Here is a 19,344-nt window from a genome sequence, read left to right as displayed (position 1 = left end):
GTCAGTGACGTCACATGCCTCAGAGAGGTCAAGGAAGTAAGGAAAGAAAGATGTCTACTGGATAGAGCAACTGGGAGGTTATTGGCGACCTTGCAGAGGATAGTTTTACAAAGAATGTTGTGGATGAAAGCAGAACATCTTTAAGTCCAATTTATAATGAACAGAATTTATTATTATGTAATATTTAGAAATTCCACATCTAGGAAAGAATCATCAACTTTGAGATCATCAGTAACAACAGAAGATCCTCTTTTTCCTTCTCCTTAGTTACTTCCAAGTAGGAATTATAACTAATTGGATTTGGAAGAAGGTGAGCATGGGAGTGTTTGTTTATAAACCCCATCTAACTAATCCCCCTATATCTGCCTAGTAAATGGTTTCCTGTTCCCTGTTCTTCCACAATGAGTATTTCGCCCCTTCTAAGTCTTCTCAACTTTCTGGACCCATCACTTCACCTTCTCCTTTATTAGGAAGGCGGCATAAACTAGAGAAGTGGTCCCTCAATGTAATGCCACCAACCCTCAAAACCATTTGCATTGTTTCTCCTGTCCCTCCTCCTCTTCTGTTGCACGGGCATAGGTTCCTCTTGTCTCTGAGGAGGTTCGCAAGGAGGGGTGCCTCTGACAGGAGTTTCGGTATTTGTGATTTACAGAGGGTTTCTTTCAGCAGAAAGGGGTGAGGGAAACAGGATAGGGCCAGGCAAGGGGCTGAGCAAGCATGTGGTCTCAGCTAGAGTCTGACCTCATCCCAGTCTCACAGTGAGCTCTGGAACATGCACTGCACCCTGGATTTGGACCCACCTTGGGGCAGAGATCTGGCTTTTTGCACTCTTCTGTCAATTAGCCATTGTCTGGGAGCTGCACTCGGGAGGAGGCAGTTCTGCCTTGACTAAGGGGAATTCTCTTAGCAGCCAACACTCACAGCAGCTACAGGGTGGTGGTACCTGCTTGGGTGGGGTGCCAACGGTATCCCCCACACTCCTGTGTGAGGTAGATCTCTCCTGTTGGGTTCTGCATTTAATTCTAACTATTTCTGTCTCTCTTTTCCCTTTTTTTCTCTCCTTACTGGCATCTTCCTTTTAATAACGCTCAGTTTCCTGTCACAGAAACTTCCAGGCCTCCTCTACATCTTCTCATCTTTCTTCACTGCCACGATTCTTATCTGTGCCTGTTAACTGTTCTTCCTCAAGACCCACTCCCTCCCCAACCTGTGGAAGCCTGGTTTCCGCCTCTACTATTTTTCTGAAACTGCTTTTGTCAAAGTTACCAACCTTCTTTTCGTTTCTACTCCTGACGGAAACTTTTCTGTTCTTCTCTTTCTTACTTCAGTCCCCAGGAACATTTGGATTGATCGCCTCCTTTGGCTTTGGAGATCGTGGCTCTCCTGAATTTCTTCCTGCCACTTCGTCTATTCTTTTCAGACCTCCTTGCCAATTTCTGTTCCTCTGCCTATTCCTTAAAGTTACTGTTCCTTAGGTTTTGATTTTATGTCTTCTTTGGTCACTCTGTACCCCTCTTCATGGGCCAAATTGAGGCTTTTGAGAACCTCAGAAAAGATCATCCCTTCACCATCCTGTCATATATAATTCAAAAGTAAATATTTATATTTTTAAACAAAGCAAAATTAATATTGTCTCTCTCTGGACTTTCAGATTGCACATTTCCAGATATGGTTTGAAAATGAACTCTCTCTCTGTCTCTCCCTCCCTCCCTCTCTCTCTCTCTCTCTCTCTCTCTCTCCTGGTTCCCTAAGCACATGTTGTGTTGTTGAGCATACCTATTAGGAAGTCAATAATGTACCACCTCATTCATTGCATACATTTCATTATCATCTATGTGTTAATGCTTTCTGAATTCATATACTGCTCAGATCTAAAGCACCATATACATCTGTCTAATAAGCATCTCTCAGTTGATTATCACAGATGACTTCAAACTCCAACCCAGACTTGTTCCACCTCCTACTTCCGAATGCTCTTCAGTGAGTTGTACTACCCAGTTCCTTAATTTGAAAACCCAGAAATCATATTGGTCTCTTCCTGTTCGTCACCCTATCTCATCCAATTGATCACCAATTTCTGTGGACTCTACCCCTAAATATCTCTCAAACCCATCCACAGCCTTCCAAGAGGCTTCTCTGCCTCCAGTTTTGCATTCTTTGAATCCATTCTCCACGCTTCCCTGCTTTAAAGAACTCTAAACTTCTTAACTATGATTTGCAAGAACTCTCAGGATCTTACTCAGAGTAAGGCCGCTGTTACTCTGTTCAGCATCAATCTTTCCACTTCTCTCCAACTCTCATGAACTCTCTCTTCCCCAGGCCGTGGCACCTTGTATCAATGGCTGCCTCTTCCTCTTAGGCCACTCCCTGACCAGGATAATGCCTTCTTGTCTGCCAGGACTTGCTATAATGAATGTCAATTCTGAGAAGACTTACCTAGTGCCTTAGATCTTGGTCAGCTGCTCCTGTCTGTGGACTGTCACGACACATTGACTTTCTTTTAAGAACATCTGCTGAGTCACAGTGCGATGGCCCATTTCCTTGTTATCTCCGCTACCAGACCACAAACTCCATGAGTTCGGGAGTGCTATCTGGGTTGTTCAGCCTCGTACCCCAGTTGTTCAGCACTGGTTTAGCAGGTATTCAGTACAGACTGTCTGAACTAACGAGTGTGTTGTCCTGCCTTCTGAAGTCAAAGTGTAAAGGATTTGCAATCATCATAGTCCTGTTATTATAGGATTATTCACCTTCCCCACCATGCAGTAGAACAGAAAGTTAAGAGTTTGGTTTGGTGCATGTGTATCGTCAGAAAGAACCGACTTCTGTAGTGTTGGCGTGTGTGTGGCATATTACGTAAAGAATGCTTTGCCCAAAAATAGGATTTGAAGAAAACCTTTTACAATGTTCTAAAGCTACGGAAGAAGGAGCTTTAGGAAAAGAGAAAAGAGAAACACAAAGGAAGGGCAGGAAAAAGAAGTCACAAACAGAAAGGGAGGCAAACCATAGGAGATTAAATACAGAGAGCCGACTGAGGGTCAGCGGGGGTGAGGGTTGAAGGGGTGGGGAAAATGGGTGATGGGCATTGAGGAGGGCACTTGTTGAGATCGAGCACCGGGTGTTGTATGTAAGGGATGAATCACGGGAATCTACTCCCAAAGCCAAGACTACACTGTATACAATGTGTGTTAGCTAACTTGACAATAAATTATTTTAAAAAAAAAAACAAAAAAACACAAAGGAATGACTAAAATATTGGATGATTTCATGTATTTTTACCATTAGTTGAAACATATTATGTCCACTCCGGTTACCCACAAGGACCGCTCCTCCTGGGAAACGCTTCCTATTTTTAAACCCAGTGTAATGCCTGTGGAATTACACTGCCCATTCCTACCCAGACCCAGAGAGTTTATTGTTATGCACTGTATTTGCCAAGAACCTGCTCTGTCTTTAGTCACCAGCAAAGAGTTGTCAAAGAGAGCATATTTTTGTCTTTGGGCATATTTTTGTCTCTTGCTCTCTGTCAGAGGCGGCAGGTCCTATATGTTACTCTTTGATGTTTGGCTCTTTCAGAAGTCTCTAGACCACTATGGGAGGCGGCAATATTGGCAGATTTGTGAGGGAGGAAGAATAGAGGGTTCTCTGGTTCAACTTCCAGTTACAGTCCATGTCTACCACTGATATATTCAACTTCTATTAAATGAGCACCTGAGGGGTGCCTGGGTGGCTCAGTCGGTTAAGCGTCTGACTTCGGCTCAGGTCATGATCCTATGGTTCGTGGGTTTGAGCCCCATGTCAGGCTCTGTGTTGACAGCTCAGGGCCTGGAGCCTGCTTCGGATTCTGTGTCTCCCTCTCTCTGCTTCTCTTCCACTTGTGCTCGCTCTCTCTCTCTATCTCTCTCTCTCAAAAATGAATAAACGTTAAAAAAAATGAGCAATTGATAATATGCAAGATGATATACTAAGTTGCTCTTACACTGAGAAAGACAGAGTACTCAACTTCTGGGAACTTTGTCCAGATACTAAAATAACGAATGCTCTATAATATTGAAATAAAGAAGTATCTGTTTTATAAATGCTAATTTTTTCTTAACAGAACTATAACTATATAAATATACCAAATTGTCAATGTTTTAAAATGTTTTATTGGTGAATTAATAGTACATTGTTCAGAATCCCACTAGTTCCTCCCCCATCCTTAGACTAAACTGCACCCAGGCAATGACTTTTGGAAATCTCATGTAAACTTTACAACCCCATCTCAACATGTGCTAAGGAAATGTGCACTTATTTAATATTGTATTTAATAAAACATTACTTATTAAAAATTAAAGCTCTATCATATATACTTACATACATTTGTATATATACATATATAACACACCAATACAGAATATATACATATATGTATGTGTGTGTATATGGGTGTATTTGTGTTATATGTGTATATATATGTATATATATATGTCTGTATACAGAATAATACAAAGAAGAGAAAATTAGTTTATAGCTCATTACTTGTTTCATTTCCTTCCAGATATCTAGATTGACATGTATATGGTTTTAAATAAATGGAATTATATTACACTTACCATTGCACTGCCTGCTTCTTCAATCAGTAGTATATTGGGGTCACTTTTCTGTTTTAATAAATAAAGATCTAGTTCATTTTTTTAATTAAAATTTTTTATGTTTATTTTTGACAGAGACAGAGAGAGAGAGAGAGAGAGCGAGCAAGTGGGGGGAGGGGCAGAGAGAGAGAGGGAGGCAAAGAATCCAAAGCAGCCTCCAGGCTCTGAGCTGTCAGCACAGAGCCCGACGCGGGGCTCAAACTCACGAACCATGAGATCATAACCTGAACCGAAGTTGGATGCCCAACAGACTGAGCCACCCAGGTGCCCCAGATCTAGTTTATTTTTAATGACTTCGTGGTATGAATGTTATATACATTATGCACTTTTAATTTATCTTGTCAGATCCATGTTAATGGAAATTTACATTATCTATATTTTATTGTACTCTTGTTTGCTATTACACTCTTCTATTAGCATAACATATGCTGTTATACTGTCATGTTATTATACTTTTTAATGTTGCTATTCTACTGTTATTGTTCATGCATATTTGAAACTCATACAAGTTAAGTATATCAAGATAGGGTTTCTACTGTTGGGAAATACTGCCAAAGCAGGCTTAACGTATTGTTATTGTGCATTGTAGACTAGACTGAATAAGGTAGAGGCTCGGATTTCATGGCTCATTTCTGGCCGGGGTAATCAGACTGGACTTTACACAAGTGAGCTAGAAAAGGGGACTTGGATGTTAGTTACAGTTTTGATAATTGTGTATGTAAGGGGAGAACAGCATAAGCAACACAGGGAGGCAAAGAAGAAAAATCAGAAGCAGGTGTGTCATCAACGATAAATCAATTTAGCTCAGTCAATGGCATAGTGGTGCTGGTGCAAGCCTGGAGGGTAGACTGGGGTCAGATTATGGGGCTTTGCGTGGCAACTGAAAGGATTTTAAAGGACTGTTGTGTAGGCCACAGGGAACCAAGAGTAAGCAGGGAGACACCAGCTTTGATGTTGTGCAGGGTGGGCTGGAGTGGAGTGGAGATTAGAGAGGAAAAATAGGAAGACATTTTAGTCCATGGCGAATACAGTAAAAAGGATCTATTCCATCCAGATAGTGACAGTGGCAAAGGAATGCAGCAAATAGTAGAATTATTATAGCATGAATAGAAGAGAAAATTAAATTAGACTGGGTCGTCTGGGGCAGGTGGGAGAATAAAATCGGGTAGACGACCTGTAGATTTGCATTGTTGAGGGCTGTATGAGTTTCCTTGAACTGCCATTGCAAAGTATCCTACACTGGGTGGCTTGAACAGCAGAAATGTATCCTCTCGCGTAGTTCTGGAGGCTGGAGGTCTGAGATCAAAGTGTTAACAGGTGGATTCCTTCTAAGGGCTGTGAGGGAGAATCTATTCCAGATCTATCTTCCAGCTTCTGGTAGTCTCAGGTGTTCCTTGGCTTATAAGCTTCATTTAAAAAAAAAAAAAAGCTTCATTTTCCCTGTCTCTTCACACTGTCTTCCCTCTATGTCCAGATTTCTGCTTTTTAAAAAATACAATTTATTGTCAAATTGGCTTCCATACAACAGATAGTGCTCTTCCCAACAAGTGCCCTCCTCGATGCCCATCACCCACTTTCCCCTCTCCCCCACCCCCCATCAACCCTGTTTGTTCTCTGTATTCAAGAGTCTTCTTATGGTTTGCCTCCCTCCCTCTCTGTTTGTAATCCCCCCCCTTCCCTTCCCCCATGGTCTTCTGTAAAGTTTCTCAAGTCCCACATATGAGTGAAAACATATGATATCTGTCTTTCTCTGGCTGACTTATTTCACTTAGCATAATACCCTCCAGTTCCATCCACATTGCTGCAAATGGCATGATTTTATTCTTTCTCATTGCCAAGTAGTAGTCCACTGTATATATAAACCACATCTTCTTTATCCATTCATCAGTTGATGGACATTTAGTCTCTTTCCACAATTTGGCTATTGTTGAAAGTGCTGGGATTTCTGCCTTTTATAAGGACACAATCATATTGGATTAGGGCTCACCCTAATGATTTCATCTTAATTTGGTCATCTGCAAGGACCATATTTCCCAATAAAGTCACCTTCACAGGTAGTGGAGATTAGGATTCAACATCTTTTGGGGGGGGACACATTTTAGCCCACAACAAGGGCTATCCTGGTAGAAATATTTAAAAAAGTGTGAGAATCGAAAAGAGGGAGCTATAGATGTAGAAATCAGTTGTATTAAGATAATCATTGAGGAGCGTCTGGGTGGCTCAGTCAGTTAAGCATTGGACTCTTGATTTCGGCTCAGGTCATGATCTCACAGTCGTGATATCGAGCCCCACGTGGGGCTCTGTGCTGGGCATGGAGCCTGTTTAAGATACTTTCTCTCCCTCTGCCTCTCCCCTGCTTGCTTGTTCCCTCTCTGTCTCAAAAAAAAAAAAAAAAAAATCACTGAAACAATAAGAATGTGTTATATCTTCAACATTGTGACAACTCAGAGTTGTAAGGGATAGTTTGATTTTATATCTTGTTTGATATAAGACTTATCTCTTCAATATCTCTGCAGAGTTATCCTTTAGCTTTAGCTTGGATATTTCTAGTAATAGGGAATTCATTCCGTAACAACTAAAATGTATTTTTTTTAATATATTGAGGCAAAATATACCTCCTCGTAATTTTACCCACTGGCTCTAATCCTTTCCACTGCTATACAGAGCATGGTCCTTACATGTCATTGAACTGCAAACCTTTAACCAGTTTTCAGGCTGCCCTCCTACCCCTGCCTCCTAGATTAAATAATGCCCCATTTATTCTGCCATTCTTCACACAGCATTGTTGTCAGATCTCCCTCTTCTGGACATGTCTTACAGGAGGATAGACTAACCAAGCACAGGTCTGTTTATGGCAGTGCAGTCTTTGTGGCCAGCATGGAATCCTAGGGGTCTGTACATTTTCCCCCAGGGAGTGATGGACATTGTTGGCAACTGAAATCCATAGGCATTTTTTCCCTATTAATTGGTGCCAAACCCAGAGTTTTGCTATAGTTTAGCAATCGTGTTCTCTTTTTGTGTTTAAAGTTTATTTATTTATTTTGAGAGAGAGACAGAGAACACACATGAGCAGGGGAGGGGCAAAGAGAGAAAGAGGGAGAGAGAGAGAGAGAATGAACACACATGAGCAGGGGAGGGGCAAAGAGAGAGAGAGGGAGAGAGAGAGAGAGAGAGAGAGAGAGAGAGAGAGAGAGAGAGAATCCCAAGCAGGCTCTGCACTGTCAGCGCAGAGTCCAATGTGGGGCTCGAACTTCTCAACCATGAGCCATGACCTGAGCCGAAATCAAGAGTCAGAGGCTTAACTGACTGAGCCACTGAGACGCCCCCTCTTTTTGTGTTTAAATTTGGCTTTTGCATTCCAAGCTTTTGCATTTTACCTTTGAGTTTACCCCTATAATTACTACTTTTTGAGACCTCTTTGAATCTTTATTCTGCCACCCAACATATGATCTCTCTTCAATTCATGTCATTTGTAAACTTACAAACTTGCATTGTATGAAGTTTTGCAAGATGTTGATTATATAACCCAATGAAATAGGGACAAATACAGATACTGAGGCCAAGATATTGAACTGCCTTCAGACAGTCCCTAACTTTGATGCAAGTTGTTATGAATGTATAATAGTGCACATTTCTCCACCCTCTCTATAAAGATCTCATTAACGATGTATCACATATCCTGTTAAATCAAGGTACATTTCTCCAAAGAATCACCTATGCTGGCAAGTCCAACAAAATACCCAAAGCAACAACAAAAGAAATGTGATTACCTTTGCATGATTTTTTTTTCTAAGTGAGCCCATAGTAGTGCCCATAATCACTTTTTTCTTACCTTAGTAGTAACAATTTGCCTATTTAATAACACATTGGAAATATTTCCAGGAGTTGACCCTGAGTTCGCTGATCTGTAATTTCCAAATCTCTCCTTCTACTTCTAATGGAACTTGAAATACTTTTCAGTCTTCAGCTGTCTTGCACCTCTCTGTTACCCACAAAGGCTCATTGTTGTGTAAGTATCCAAACATGTCTTTTGGAGATTTTAGGGTATAAGTCTTATGATTCCAGAGGCCAGTTCATTCAAAAACAATTCTTACACTATTTCTTCCATCAATTAGGACTTCTAGTTGTTGTTGTTGTTGTTGTTGTTTTTTCAGTCATGTATATATTTGGCTTGACTATATCTTTCCTGACTTTTCTACTTGAGGACTAAAATCAAATTTGAAAACACAGCTGGAATATCATCTCTGAATCAGTCAGTATTTAGATGCAAAACACACAAAGCATGGTTGCCATTTTAATGAAAAAGGCTTCAATACAGGAATTTTGTTGCTCACAAAGTTTTTGCAAGGGCTGGCGTAGTAGGATGTAGGTTGGGCATCCAGGGTATCTCCCAGAGCAGCACTGAAGAACTGGTCTGCAAATGGAGCCAGTTCTTGGGAAGCTGGGGAGTCCTGAGGTCCCCGTGCAACTGCTGGCTTCCAGAACACACTGTATGGCCGCTGTCAGGAGGTCAGGAAGCCACCTCTGTGCCACCATTGCAGTGATGCTGTGCCTGCCAGAGCCACACCAGGAACAGGTGTTTGCCCCACACCCTAACGCTGGTGGCTGGGCACGAGAACGCTGTCAGCCAGCCACAGATGCAGGCAGAGAAAGAAAAAGCAGGCGGAAGTGAGCTCTTCACCTCACTGCCATCTTCCAACAAGAGCACAGCCGCTAGGCGGACTCTAAATCACATCCGGATCCTTACGTACAAGAGACGTGGGAAAATGTGCATTCAACTCTTCTGTCCTCCGGAGCAGGAACACACTAGAAGGAGGGTAGAATAATGTGCGCAAACCAATTCACGATGTCTGACACCAAGTTGACCATGCCTCATTAATGTATGGTTCTCCCAGCCGATTTTTCACTCTGTTTTCTGTTCTTGCATGTAGTTTTTTTTTTTTTTTTAATTTTTATCCCAGTATAACTAACATACAGTGTTATTTAGTTCCAGGTGTACAATATAGCGATTCAATAATTCTGTACATTACTCAGTGCTCCTCATGACAAGTGTAATTTTGCGGGCACTGCCATTATAGTGTCTTTCACCCTGTATGACAATTATTTGTTCACATGGTTGTGTTCCTCATTAGACTGAGTTTCTTGAAAACAAGAGTTGTGTATTACGTATTTTTTTTATTGCCAAGGCCCAACACAGTGACTCACAGATGCTGGGGAAACCAATTTAAGAATAGAAGAAAGGATGTGTGCTTTGGAGTCAGAGGAGCTTGGGTTTAAAACTTGCCTCCAACACTTACAAGCTGTGTGGTTTGGGGCAAGTGACGTGAATTCTGTAAACTTGAGTTTCTTATATGTAAAGCAAAATAAATACACTAAACTCATAGGAATGTTGGGAGCTTTACATGAGAAAATATATAGGAAGCATCTGTCATATAGTTGGGACTCAATTAATTTTGAGCATTGTTATTATTAGGGCAAATAAATGGTTGCCAGGTTAATGAATCATTGAATAGATTTCCACTTTCACAGTTATTTGTCTTGGCAACAAGGCAGACTTTGAAGAGCTCAGCTTTTTCTCCCCTTCTGTGTCATTATACTCTCTATTTTGCTTATTATTCTGAAAAATGGAAATTTAAAAATTTATCATTCTTTGCATTTTTTCCCATTTTTTTGCTGGTCCTGAGCTTTATCTTCTTTTGACCTCTCTTCCTCTTTTTTTTTTTCTTTTTAACAGTTTTATGCTATTCCTCTTTCTAAAATCGACATGTGTTATTTTAAAATGTTAGGTGAGCAGATACTCCCTTCACAGAACCTGGTTCTACTTGATGCTTTGTGTCTCCTTTTGCCTTTATCAGGACAATCTAGAATTAAGTGCATTTTTGCGGTTTTTACTTCCAAAGGGCCATGTTCCCCTTGAGCATCCTGGGCCAAAGAATCATTCCTCACTTTTGGAAATCTGTTTCCCTAAAGTTTCGAGGCTGTTGTTAACCAGCCTCACCTGTGGCAAAAAGTAAAATGTAGTTTCTTTCATTGAAGGAACACATCCACTTCATGTAACCAGATAGTTCTTCCCTCCTAGTAAGAATTACAGCCAAACTATCATATCCCTTTGTTGTTTCCTGAACTTTTTGAGAGAGATCGTCAGGAAGTAGGGAGAAGTATTTATCAGACATGCTGCCATTGTTATTAGCAAAGTCAGCCTTTTGGCAGAGATAGTGGCATCTAAAATTCTGGGTCATTACTATATTTTTATTTTGTGTCCGTTTTGGCACCTGTTTGGGGAGGAATCAAAACTATCCATTGCCCGACAAGGCCAGCTACAATTTGTGCCTAGAAAACATTCATTGTGATTTCATTTTCACTAAAAGCTTTTCATTGTGGATTTACTTCAGGTTTTAGATTTAAGTTGTGTTTGCTTTTTTTTTTTTTTTTTTTGTGCACTGTGGTGTCATCTCCATTTCATTTTAATTTTTTCTTGTAAGAAAGGTACATCCCTCCTGAGACATCCCATAATTAGCTCCCCATCACATCTTTCTTTTAAGTAGGTATTCACGCACAACGCAGAGCTCAGTGTGGGCTTGAATTCACTACCCTGAGATCAAGATCTGAGCTGAGATGCTCAACTGACCGAGCCACCCAGGCGCCCCATCAAGTTTTGGGGATGATACTTGCTTTCTTCTATTAACAATGTTTGAGCTTTGTTGCTAGCTATGTAGTCGTCTGAGGGCGTAGGCACTGCTATTACCGATGATAAGGTTTGTTGAATGATTATGTGTGGTTTTATAAATGTTATTTCATTTTTCCTCTCAATAATTATATACCGTAGATACTTCATTATTCTCGTTTTATGGACGAGGAAACCGAGGTGTAGTAATGGTAGGTGCCTTGCCAGGGCCACGTGGCCAACGAGTAAAAGAGTTGGGGACTCAAAACCAAGTTATTCTGGCTTGAGAGCCCGTGCTCCTCAGGATAGTGACACACTGACCTCCTCTGACCATTGGTCTGATCATTTTCTCTTGATTCTACTGAGTACCTCCTCCATCACACTCTTCCTTTCCCTTATCTGACCTAACAAGCTCTCTGGGTATTTTCATGTTCATCTTCCAAATAAGTTTCAAGGTATGGCTCCCTTGATAAGGTAGGCAAGCTTATCACCAAGAACTGGAACCACGGCAACTCAGATAACCCAGAATAATCTTCTCATCTTAAGGGTAGTACTTTTAATCACTTCTGCAAAGCCCTTTTTGCCATGTAAGGTAACATATCCCTAGGCTCCAGGGATTAGAGTGTGGCCATTTGGGAACATTATTCTGCCTGCCACAGAAGATACTGCGACCCTGGACTTCAAACCCTTTTGATCTCTAGTTATTTCTTTTATTTCAGCCTCAAGGTCTTACAACACTTAAATGTTTCTTAAAAAATTTTTTTAATGTTTATTTTTGAGAGAGAGAGAGAGAGAGAGAGAGAATGCGAGCAGGGGAGGGGCAGAGAAGAGAGAGAGAGAGAGACAAAGAATCTGAAGCAGGCTTCAGCCTCTGAGCTGTCAGCACAGAGCCCAAGGCGGGGCCCGAACTTATGAACTGTGAGATCATGACCTGAGCCAAAATCAGCAACTGAGCTACCCAGGCGCCCCAACTCTTCAATGTGTCTAAATAATAGTTCCATTTTTCTTCTAGTAGTATTACTCATTCCCATATGAATTAGCAATAGTGAGTTAATGTTTTGGGTGTAATAAGTATTGTCAGGTGTTTCATATTTGAATCTGAAGAAAAAATATATTCCCAGTTGATGATGTCCTAATATATCTAGCCTCTTTTATGGCATTCAGAGGAGAAACAATAATCATCATGGTGTCTTTTTCCTTGGGCCTCGTTAGCAGGTGACTGATTATATTGAGGAGAGTAAAGTGGAGGGGAGGGAGGAGTGAGAGAGGAATCCTAGGTTTTCTAGTTGTGTCACAGAGAGGGTAATAAGAGTAGCACCAAGGGGCGCCTGGGTGGTGCAGTCGGTTAAGCGTCCGACTTCAGCCAGGTCACGATCTCGCGGTCCGGGAGTTCGAGCCCCGCGTCAGGCTCTGGGCTGATGGCTCAGAGCCTGGAGCCTGTTTCCGATTCTGTGTCTCCCTCTCTCTCTGCCCCTCCCCCGTTCATGCTCTGTCTCTCTCTGTCCCAAAAATAAATAAACGTTGAAAAAAAAATTAAAAAAAAAAAAAAAAGAGTAGCACCAATTCAGAGACAGACACTGGAGAAGTAGGAGTGGAAAAAAAAGACTGAGTTCAGTGTCAGAGACAAATGTAGTCACTTGGCCCTGTGGGCATGAATGAGGTCATGCTACCATTAACAATCAAATTACATTAGTTCAATATATAACCAAAATCTTACCCTCAGACAACGTTCCCTTTCTGTAGTATTTCTGGGAGTCTCCAGAAGGGTGTGCCTTAAACACTCATGGCCACCAGTTTCTGCGGTTCTCCTGCTGTTTGCCATTGAACTCTGGCAATGGTATGTACCTTGCCTGCTGACACTCAGCGTTTCCAGCTGATGCTCTTGCCCTCACTGTTTCTCTAGGGAAAAGCTGGCCTCCTGAGAGAGCTGGCTTCCAATGCAACCCAAGGTTGTAAAACTCTCAAGTGCTAGAATGGTGCTGACATCCCTTAATTCTTTCCAGAAATGGAGAGAGTGTCCCTTATCCTCAACTGGTGCTTCATTTTGTTATTAGGCCTGAAAGCATTGCTTGTGTATCCCGGGTTGCACGGATTTTATGAAACGACTGCTGTTTGTTTTTTCCTGAGGAGCTCAAAATCCAGTCTATAAAATTAGGTAGGGGACAAAATGCCATTGTGGTCCTTCCCTTGTCCTAGCCTTTTTGTCTTTCTGTGGCCACAGACATATACTTCCTCTGTGTTTAGCCAAACAACCCTTCCTGCATATCTGTCCATGGAAAAGATGTCCATAGATTCATTGGTCAGATCACTATTTATTTCAGATTTACTGAGCTTCACTGTATCTGAATTCTTTTGTGCTCAGGTAGAACCATCCATCACATTGACATTTTGACCTTAAGATGTCTGTATATGGTCTAGGTGGAGATGTCCTGCTTTAAAACAGAAGCAAGAATCAAATCTATAGTCATTTCTCTCTCTCTCTCTCTCTCTCTTCCTCTCTGAGAGTTACCCAAGCACTGATGATGCTTTCCAAGTTCAGATGTAGAAGAGTTTCCACTAGTGAACAAGGAGCATGACAAAAGAATGTACCCGAACAGAACCACTGGACCCTGGGGAATAACTTTTAAGGATTAGAAGGGGGAAAGAGGAGCCCTTTTGAGAGTGGTCTCAAAAGCAAGAATACAGCCAGAAAAGAACATTGCAAAAAAAAGCAAAGGAAGTAGAGAACTTTAAGAAGCAGGAAGTAAGTAAATATAAAAATACAGCAAAGGATTCCCATAAGAAGGTGACTGAACTTTTCTCATTTTGTGGGAAGGGACAGTTCTGAGGTCACTGACAACTTTAACAAAAGCAGTTTTGATAAAGTGGTGCCAATGAAAGCCAGGTTACAATGGGATTAGGGGGTACATGGGAAAAAGCCATGGGAGATTGGGAAATTATTCTTTCAAGAAGTTTGAATTGGAAAGGGAGAAGGAAAAAGAGAGGGTGTTAGCTATTATTTGCTCAGAAACCTCATCCTGTGGGACCAGAGGTAAGGGAATAAAAATAGGTAAGGAAGGGTGTGTGTGTGTGTGTGTGTGTGTGTGTGTGTGTGTGTGTGTTAGCGTTCATGATGAATGGCTTCAATTTTACCATTGAAGAAGGAGGCATGATCATTTACTAAGAGTCAGGGGATTAAGAGATTGAAGTTGGTGGGAGAGGAGGAACAAAAGAAGAATCGTGATCTCCAATCATTCCTGGAGAGGAGGTGACCATAAACAAGTCTAAGTAGAGACAAGTAGAATTAAAGTTCTACAGGAGGCCAGGAATAAAAAACCACTTTGAGTAAAGGTGACCGTGAGAATGAGGTGGGAGGGGGGGCAACTGGAGGTAAGGAAGTCAAAAAGAAGACTGTTTTCAGTGATGTTTCACATAGATGTTGAAATTTCTCAGGTTATGATAGGAGGTGGGGAAGGAGAAGGCTTTGGGCGAGATGCTGAAACCCTCGATGTGTATGGACTAACCAGAAGGTGGGAAGAGAAGAAGAGTATAAAGTGTATGGTGATGTAGTAGAGTCCCATGCACCTAAGGGCAGGGGGAATTTGAGAGAAGGAGAAAACTGTTTTTAGAGTTGCACTGGGCACTGGGAGAACACTAGCTGGTACTCTGTGGACTGATAAGCCCCGTGGTGCGGGCACAATGAAAGGGTTGGGGAAGCAGGCCAAAGGTGATGTTGACCAAGAGGGAGAAGCATGGTTGGCAAAGTGCATGGGAGATGAGGTGGTAGACCCTTCTGCACACACTGGGTAGAGAACCATCGTGTACAGTAATGACAGCAAGGTTTTGATCTAACCAACCGAAAATACTCCAACTTTGGCACCGTTGTTGCCATGACACTGATTGGCTGAAGGGCCTTGGGAGCACCCGGTTTTGTTGTCACGGAGGCTGCTGTTCACCTGTAGAAGGGCCTTCCTCTGGAGAGGGCTTGCTCTGGCTGTGGGAGATCTCGGGGCACACGTGCATCATTTATGTCTTATTTTTCAGCATGCCAATTTTTGATGGCCGGTTCAGTGTCCTTCAGACAGCCTGTGATCTTTTTCTTCTTTCTGCCTTCATTCTTGAAATTATTTCTGTTAGTCTACAAAGGAATCAGTTATTCAACTATTAAGCTAGAGCACAAATAGGCATGCTTTATATTCTTTCACTTCTCCTTAGAAACTAAGCAAAAATTGGGGTTGCATGTACTCTCAAGACACTGGAGTGTGGCTGGGAGTCAGCAGTCAAGGAGCCACGGCACGGATCCAAATGAATGCACTAAGTCTGGGGGACAAAGAAATACAGGTCTAGATAGCAGGCAACGGTTAATCCCAAACCAGCAGGTTGCTGTCATAAAATGGTGAGGCGGGTATGCATTCTTCCAGGGGCCATGTCAGAAATAACAGACTTGAGCGGTGGGCAGAACAACTTGATATGTGTGCCTCAAGCAGAACTTGTTTCTGAGACAATTTTTATAAACATCAAAACGCAATTTCACTTTGGTTGGTCTGAGACCTCAGAGAGAATTTTATGGTGAGTACCTCAGTCCAGGGTATGGGGAATATGAGCAAACGGAGATCCTGGCAGAAATTAAGCAGATTAATTCAGTTCATCTCCCTTTCCATACACGATCTGGTCAGTTCAAAAAGCTTATGCTTTTTCTGACATTTATGTATATTTTTTGACCTTTCTTTGAATAAATTTTTTTGCATATCAAGTCTCTCTCTGAACACATCATTTCTAAAGCAAGATGTTATGCTCTGAATTTAAGAGTAATGTCCATTTTTCCATACCCTAGGTCTAAGCCAGACTCTGGTCACATCAGTAAGTTGTTTATCTTTATTAGCTCTAAGTTCTGAAAAGGTGTACATGTTATTATAGGCAAGGCATCCTACATGCAAAGTGGACACACTGATAGCTACAGCTTTACTCTTTATAGATTAAGCAATAATCTAGAAAAAATATCTTTGTTTCCAACAAAATAAGATTATCTTCTACCAGTTCATTTAATGACTATTTCCAACCGTCTCTAGCTTTTTAAAATGTATTCCCCCCCCCCCTTATATGTGCTGATTTCCATCTACACATATCTCTGTGGAGTGCAAGAGTCAGAGCAACCACACCCAGTTTGCCACCAGCATGACATAAACACTCTCATCTGGAAGAGTAATTTATGGCTTGAGAGAGGATTGGGCAAAAAGAACAAGGGAGATGAGTAGAACCAGCTAATGAGGCTGGTGGAGGAGGAGGCCTCTTGGAGTGTGCTCAAGGGAAATTAGTGCCACTGCTGGGTTGAGGGAGGACAGAAGGATGGCAGCCAAGGCTGGTTAATGGCAGACAGAGAAGCCAGTAACACACAGATAGCCCAAGTAAACCATGCCAGGAGCAGGGGGATTTGGGGAAAGCGAGGGAGGAGAAAAGAGAGAAAAAAAAAAAAAACCTGTCAAATTACCAACTCCCAATTTTAATGGGGACTCTGAAATAGAAACAGAGAAAGGGTGTGACTTGTCTTTTTTGGTACCTTGAGCTGTGTGTAGGCTCAGTCTCTGATTCTTTCTAACCTTATTTCCTTCCCTTCCTTTCCCTTCCTTTCCCTTCCTTTCCCTTCCCTTCCCTTCCCTTCCCTTCCCTTCCCTTCCCTTCCCTTCCCTTCCCTTCCCTTCCCTTCCCTTCCCTTCCCTTCCCTTCCCTTCCCTTCCCTTCCCTTCCCTTCCCTTCCCTTCCCTTCCCTTCCCTTCCCTTCCCTTCCCTTCCCTTCCCTTCCCTTCCCTTCCCTTCTCTCTCCCCATTCATGCTCTCTCTGCTCCTTTCTTCTGGCCCTGCTTCTCCATGTTGAAGAATTGTTTGATGTCATCATAGCTCCAAACCATCAATTTGTCAATACAGGAAATTGTCATTATTTTTCACAAAGGAGAAAGGGAAAGAGAATGTGACGAACATCCAGGGAAAAGCAGGCGACAGTCCAAAAAACATTGTGTCTCCAGGAAAGCAGCAGAAGGAATATCCCTCTGATCACATGTGACATCACCTCATGGAACTTGGATGATTTCTTGGGGCTTAGAACTATTTTTCCAAGATATTATAAAGTCAATATGAAAAAGTATTTTTTAAATCTGTTTTCTCCCAAGTATCTGTGGTTCGAAAGCAAACTCTTTTTTGTTTCTTAACTTTTATTCCCCTTTTTTTGGTTCTGTTCCAAAGAACACAGAAACAATCTTCTTTGGGATCTCTATTTCTTGGGTACTCCCTGCCAGTATAGCCTACATGTGGATTAAATAGATTGCATCAACAGTGTGGTTGGGAGGCAGAACAAGCAAGAGAAGAAGGGTCATGCTGTCCTAACATGAGCTTCTGGATTTCAGCTGGTCTAGCAGAATGGCAGCAATGAAGCATGATCTGTGAAGGAAATTTCCAACTAATGTTGAGGGAGCTGTCTGCCCAGTTCAAGCTGTGATAGGGACATTCCCCTTTTTGAGTGGCAGACCATGATCACTACAGGAAGCATCCAGTGGATCCAAAGGGCCACTGAGCTCTGCTTTAGTTGCTTGTTCTTAAAATAGCTCTTCAGTGAGACTGTTGAGTGAGTCTGTAAGTTTAAAGTTTCACTGATGCGAGGAAGATGAAGGTCTTTGGCTATGTATGAGCTCATAAAGGGACAGCATGCTTGTTTCCCTTTTTTATGGGCCGTACAGCATGTGTTTTTAGTAGACCTTTAATTCTGTGCATAAGTGCAAACATGATATTGCCTAGTGCTTTGAAGGCCACCAGAAAAGATACTTGTTAGGTGGCATAAGGTAGTTGGAGTTGGAGTCGTGTCTACAGATTAAGGGACTAGAAAGAAAAATACATACACAATTAACATTCTTTGCAGTTACTTTATGATATCTTTTCCTACCCATAACTCATCTTTTCTTTTTTCTCTTTTTACTTTATGTTTCCTAGTCACCATTATGTTTTTTTTTTTAAATAAGGCCCAAATTCACCATATACTGAAACAGAGATTCAGTTGGTCCTCTGATCATAATAACATTCATGCAGTGTGGCAGAAGGAACCAGGAACTGAGAGTTGGAACTTCACCATGGCCTGGGGTTAATCCTCTGGGCAAATAATTAGGACTATCATTAGATTTATCTTGAAAAAATAACCTAGATGTAGAGTGGGAATGGAGTATGACATCAAACACCGAATATTCATATAAATAATATAGTGCTAAAAATACCGTGCTAATAATAAAATAACTCCACGTTATTTATCGTGGAGTAAATCTGCCAAATGTGTGTTAGTGCCTTTTTTTGTGATCTTTATGACAGCCTGGTCTCTGCCCCTCTGCCCCTCCAGAGGGCAATGCTGACTGGGAGTGTCAGAGTCTGATTTGGTCTGGCTCTGCTGTTTTCTATGTACTGATCCTCAGCGTGACGTGCTCTCCTCTTGTGTGCTGTCCAGGGCATACATGAGTGTGAAGGAGCTGAAGGAGGCACTGCAGCTCAACAGTACTCACTTCCTCAATGTCTACTTTGCCAGCTCCGTGCGGGAAGACCTTGCAGGCGCTGCCACCTGGCCTTGGGACAAGGAAGCCATCAGTCACCTGGGTAAGTGAAGACCAGATATGGCAGAAAACTTAAGGGGGCCCCAAGGGACTATGCGAAGGGAGTTTGAGGAAAAAAGAAATAAAGAGAAAAATACATTCACTCCGTGAATTCACTGCCTTGGGCTGAGGATGGCTTTTGGGAGAAACTGTCAAAATGTTTAATACAGATAAGAAAGAGGTATTAGAGCAAACAGTGGCAAATACTCAGGATGTTCTAGACAAATATATGATCTCTAGGTAAATAAGTTGCTGATGTGTAATAAGATCCGTTTTACATCTTGGAGAGCCTCGAGGAGGAAATTAGCAAAGAAGTTGGCTGGACTGTAAAACCTGGTTTGCAGTCATCACTGTGCAGGAAGGCTGGCGTGCTGTGCCTATGGGTCCTCGGGATCCACGGATCCAGGATCGGGGGCCTGAGGATATCTTGGGAAATTCAGGCTGGTGG

The 19,344-nt window shown here is 41.9% G+C and overlaps 1 protein-coding gene across 1 annotated transcript in view; it reads left to right on the top strand.

Annotated features, from left to right (window-relative positions):
• PAPPA2 (pappalysin 2) overlaps positions 1-19,344 on the top strand; it is a 275,450-nt gene that overhangs the window by 84,538 nt on the left and 171,568 nt on the right. The window contains exon 4 of the mRNA XM_025921163.2: positions 18,755-18,900. Within this exon, the coding sequence (XP_025776948.1) occupies positions 18,755-18,900 (146 nt within the window). The remainder of the gene's footprint in view (positions 1-18,754; positions 18,901-19,344) is intronic.

Source organism: Puma concolor, chromosome E4, assembly GCF_028749965.1.
Source record: "Puma concolor isolate L17-30 chromosome E4, mPumCon1.1.hap2, whole genome shotgun sequence".
In the NCBI taxonomy this organism is placed as follows: Eukaryota; Metazoa; Chordata; class Mammalia; order Carnivora; family Felidae; genus Puma; species Puma concolor.
Note: the sequence above shows the minus strand (reverse complement) of the source record. Positions and strands in the feature narration are given on the sequence as shown.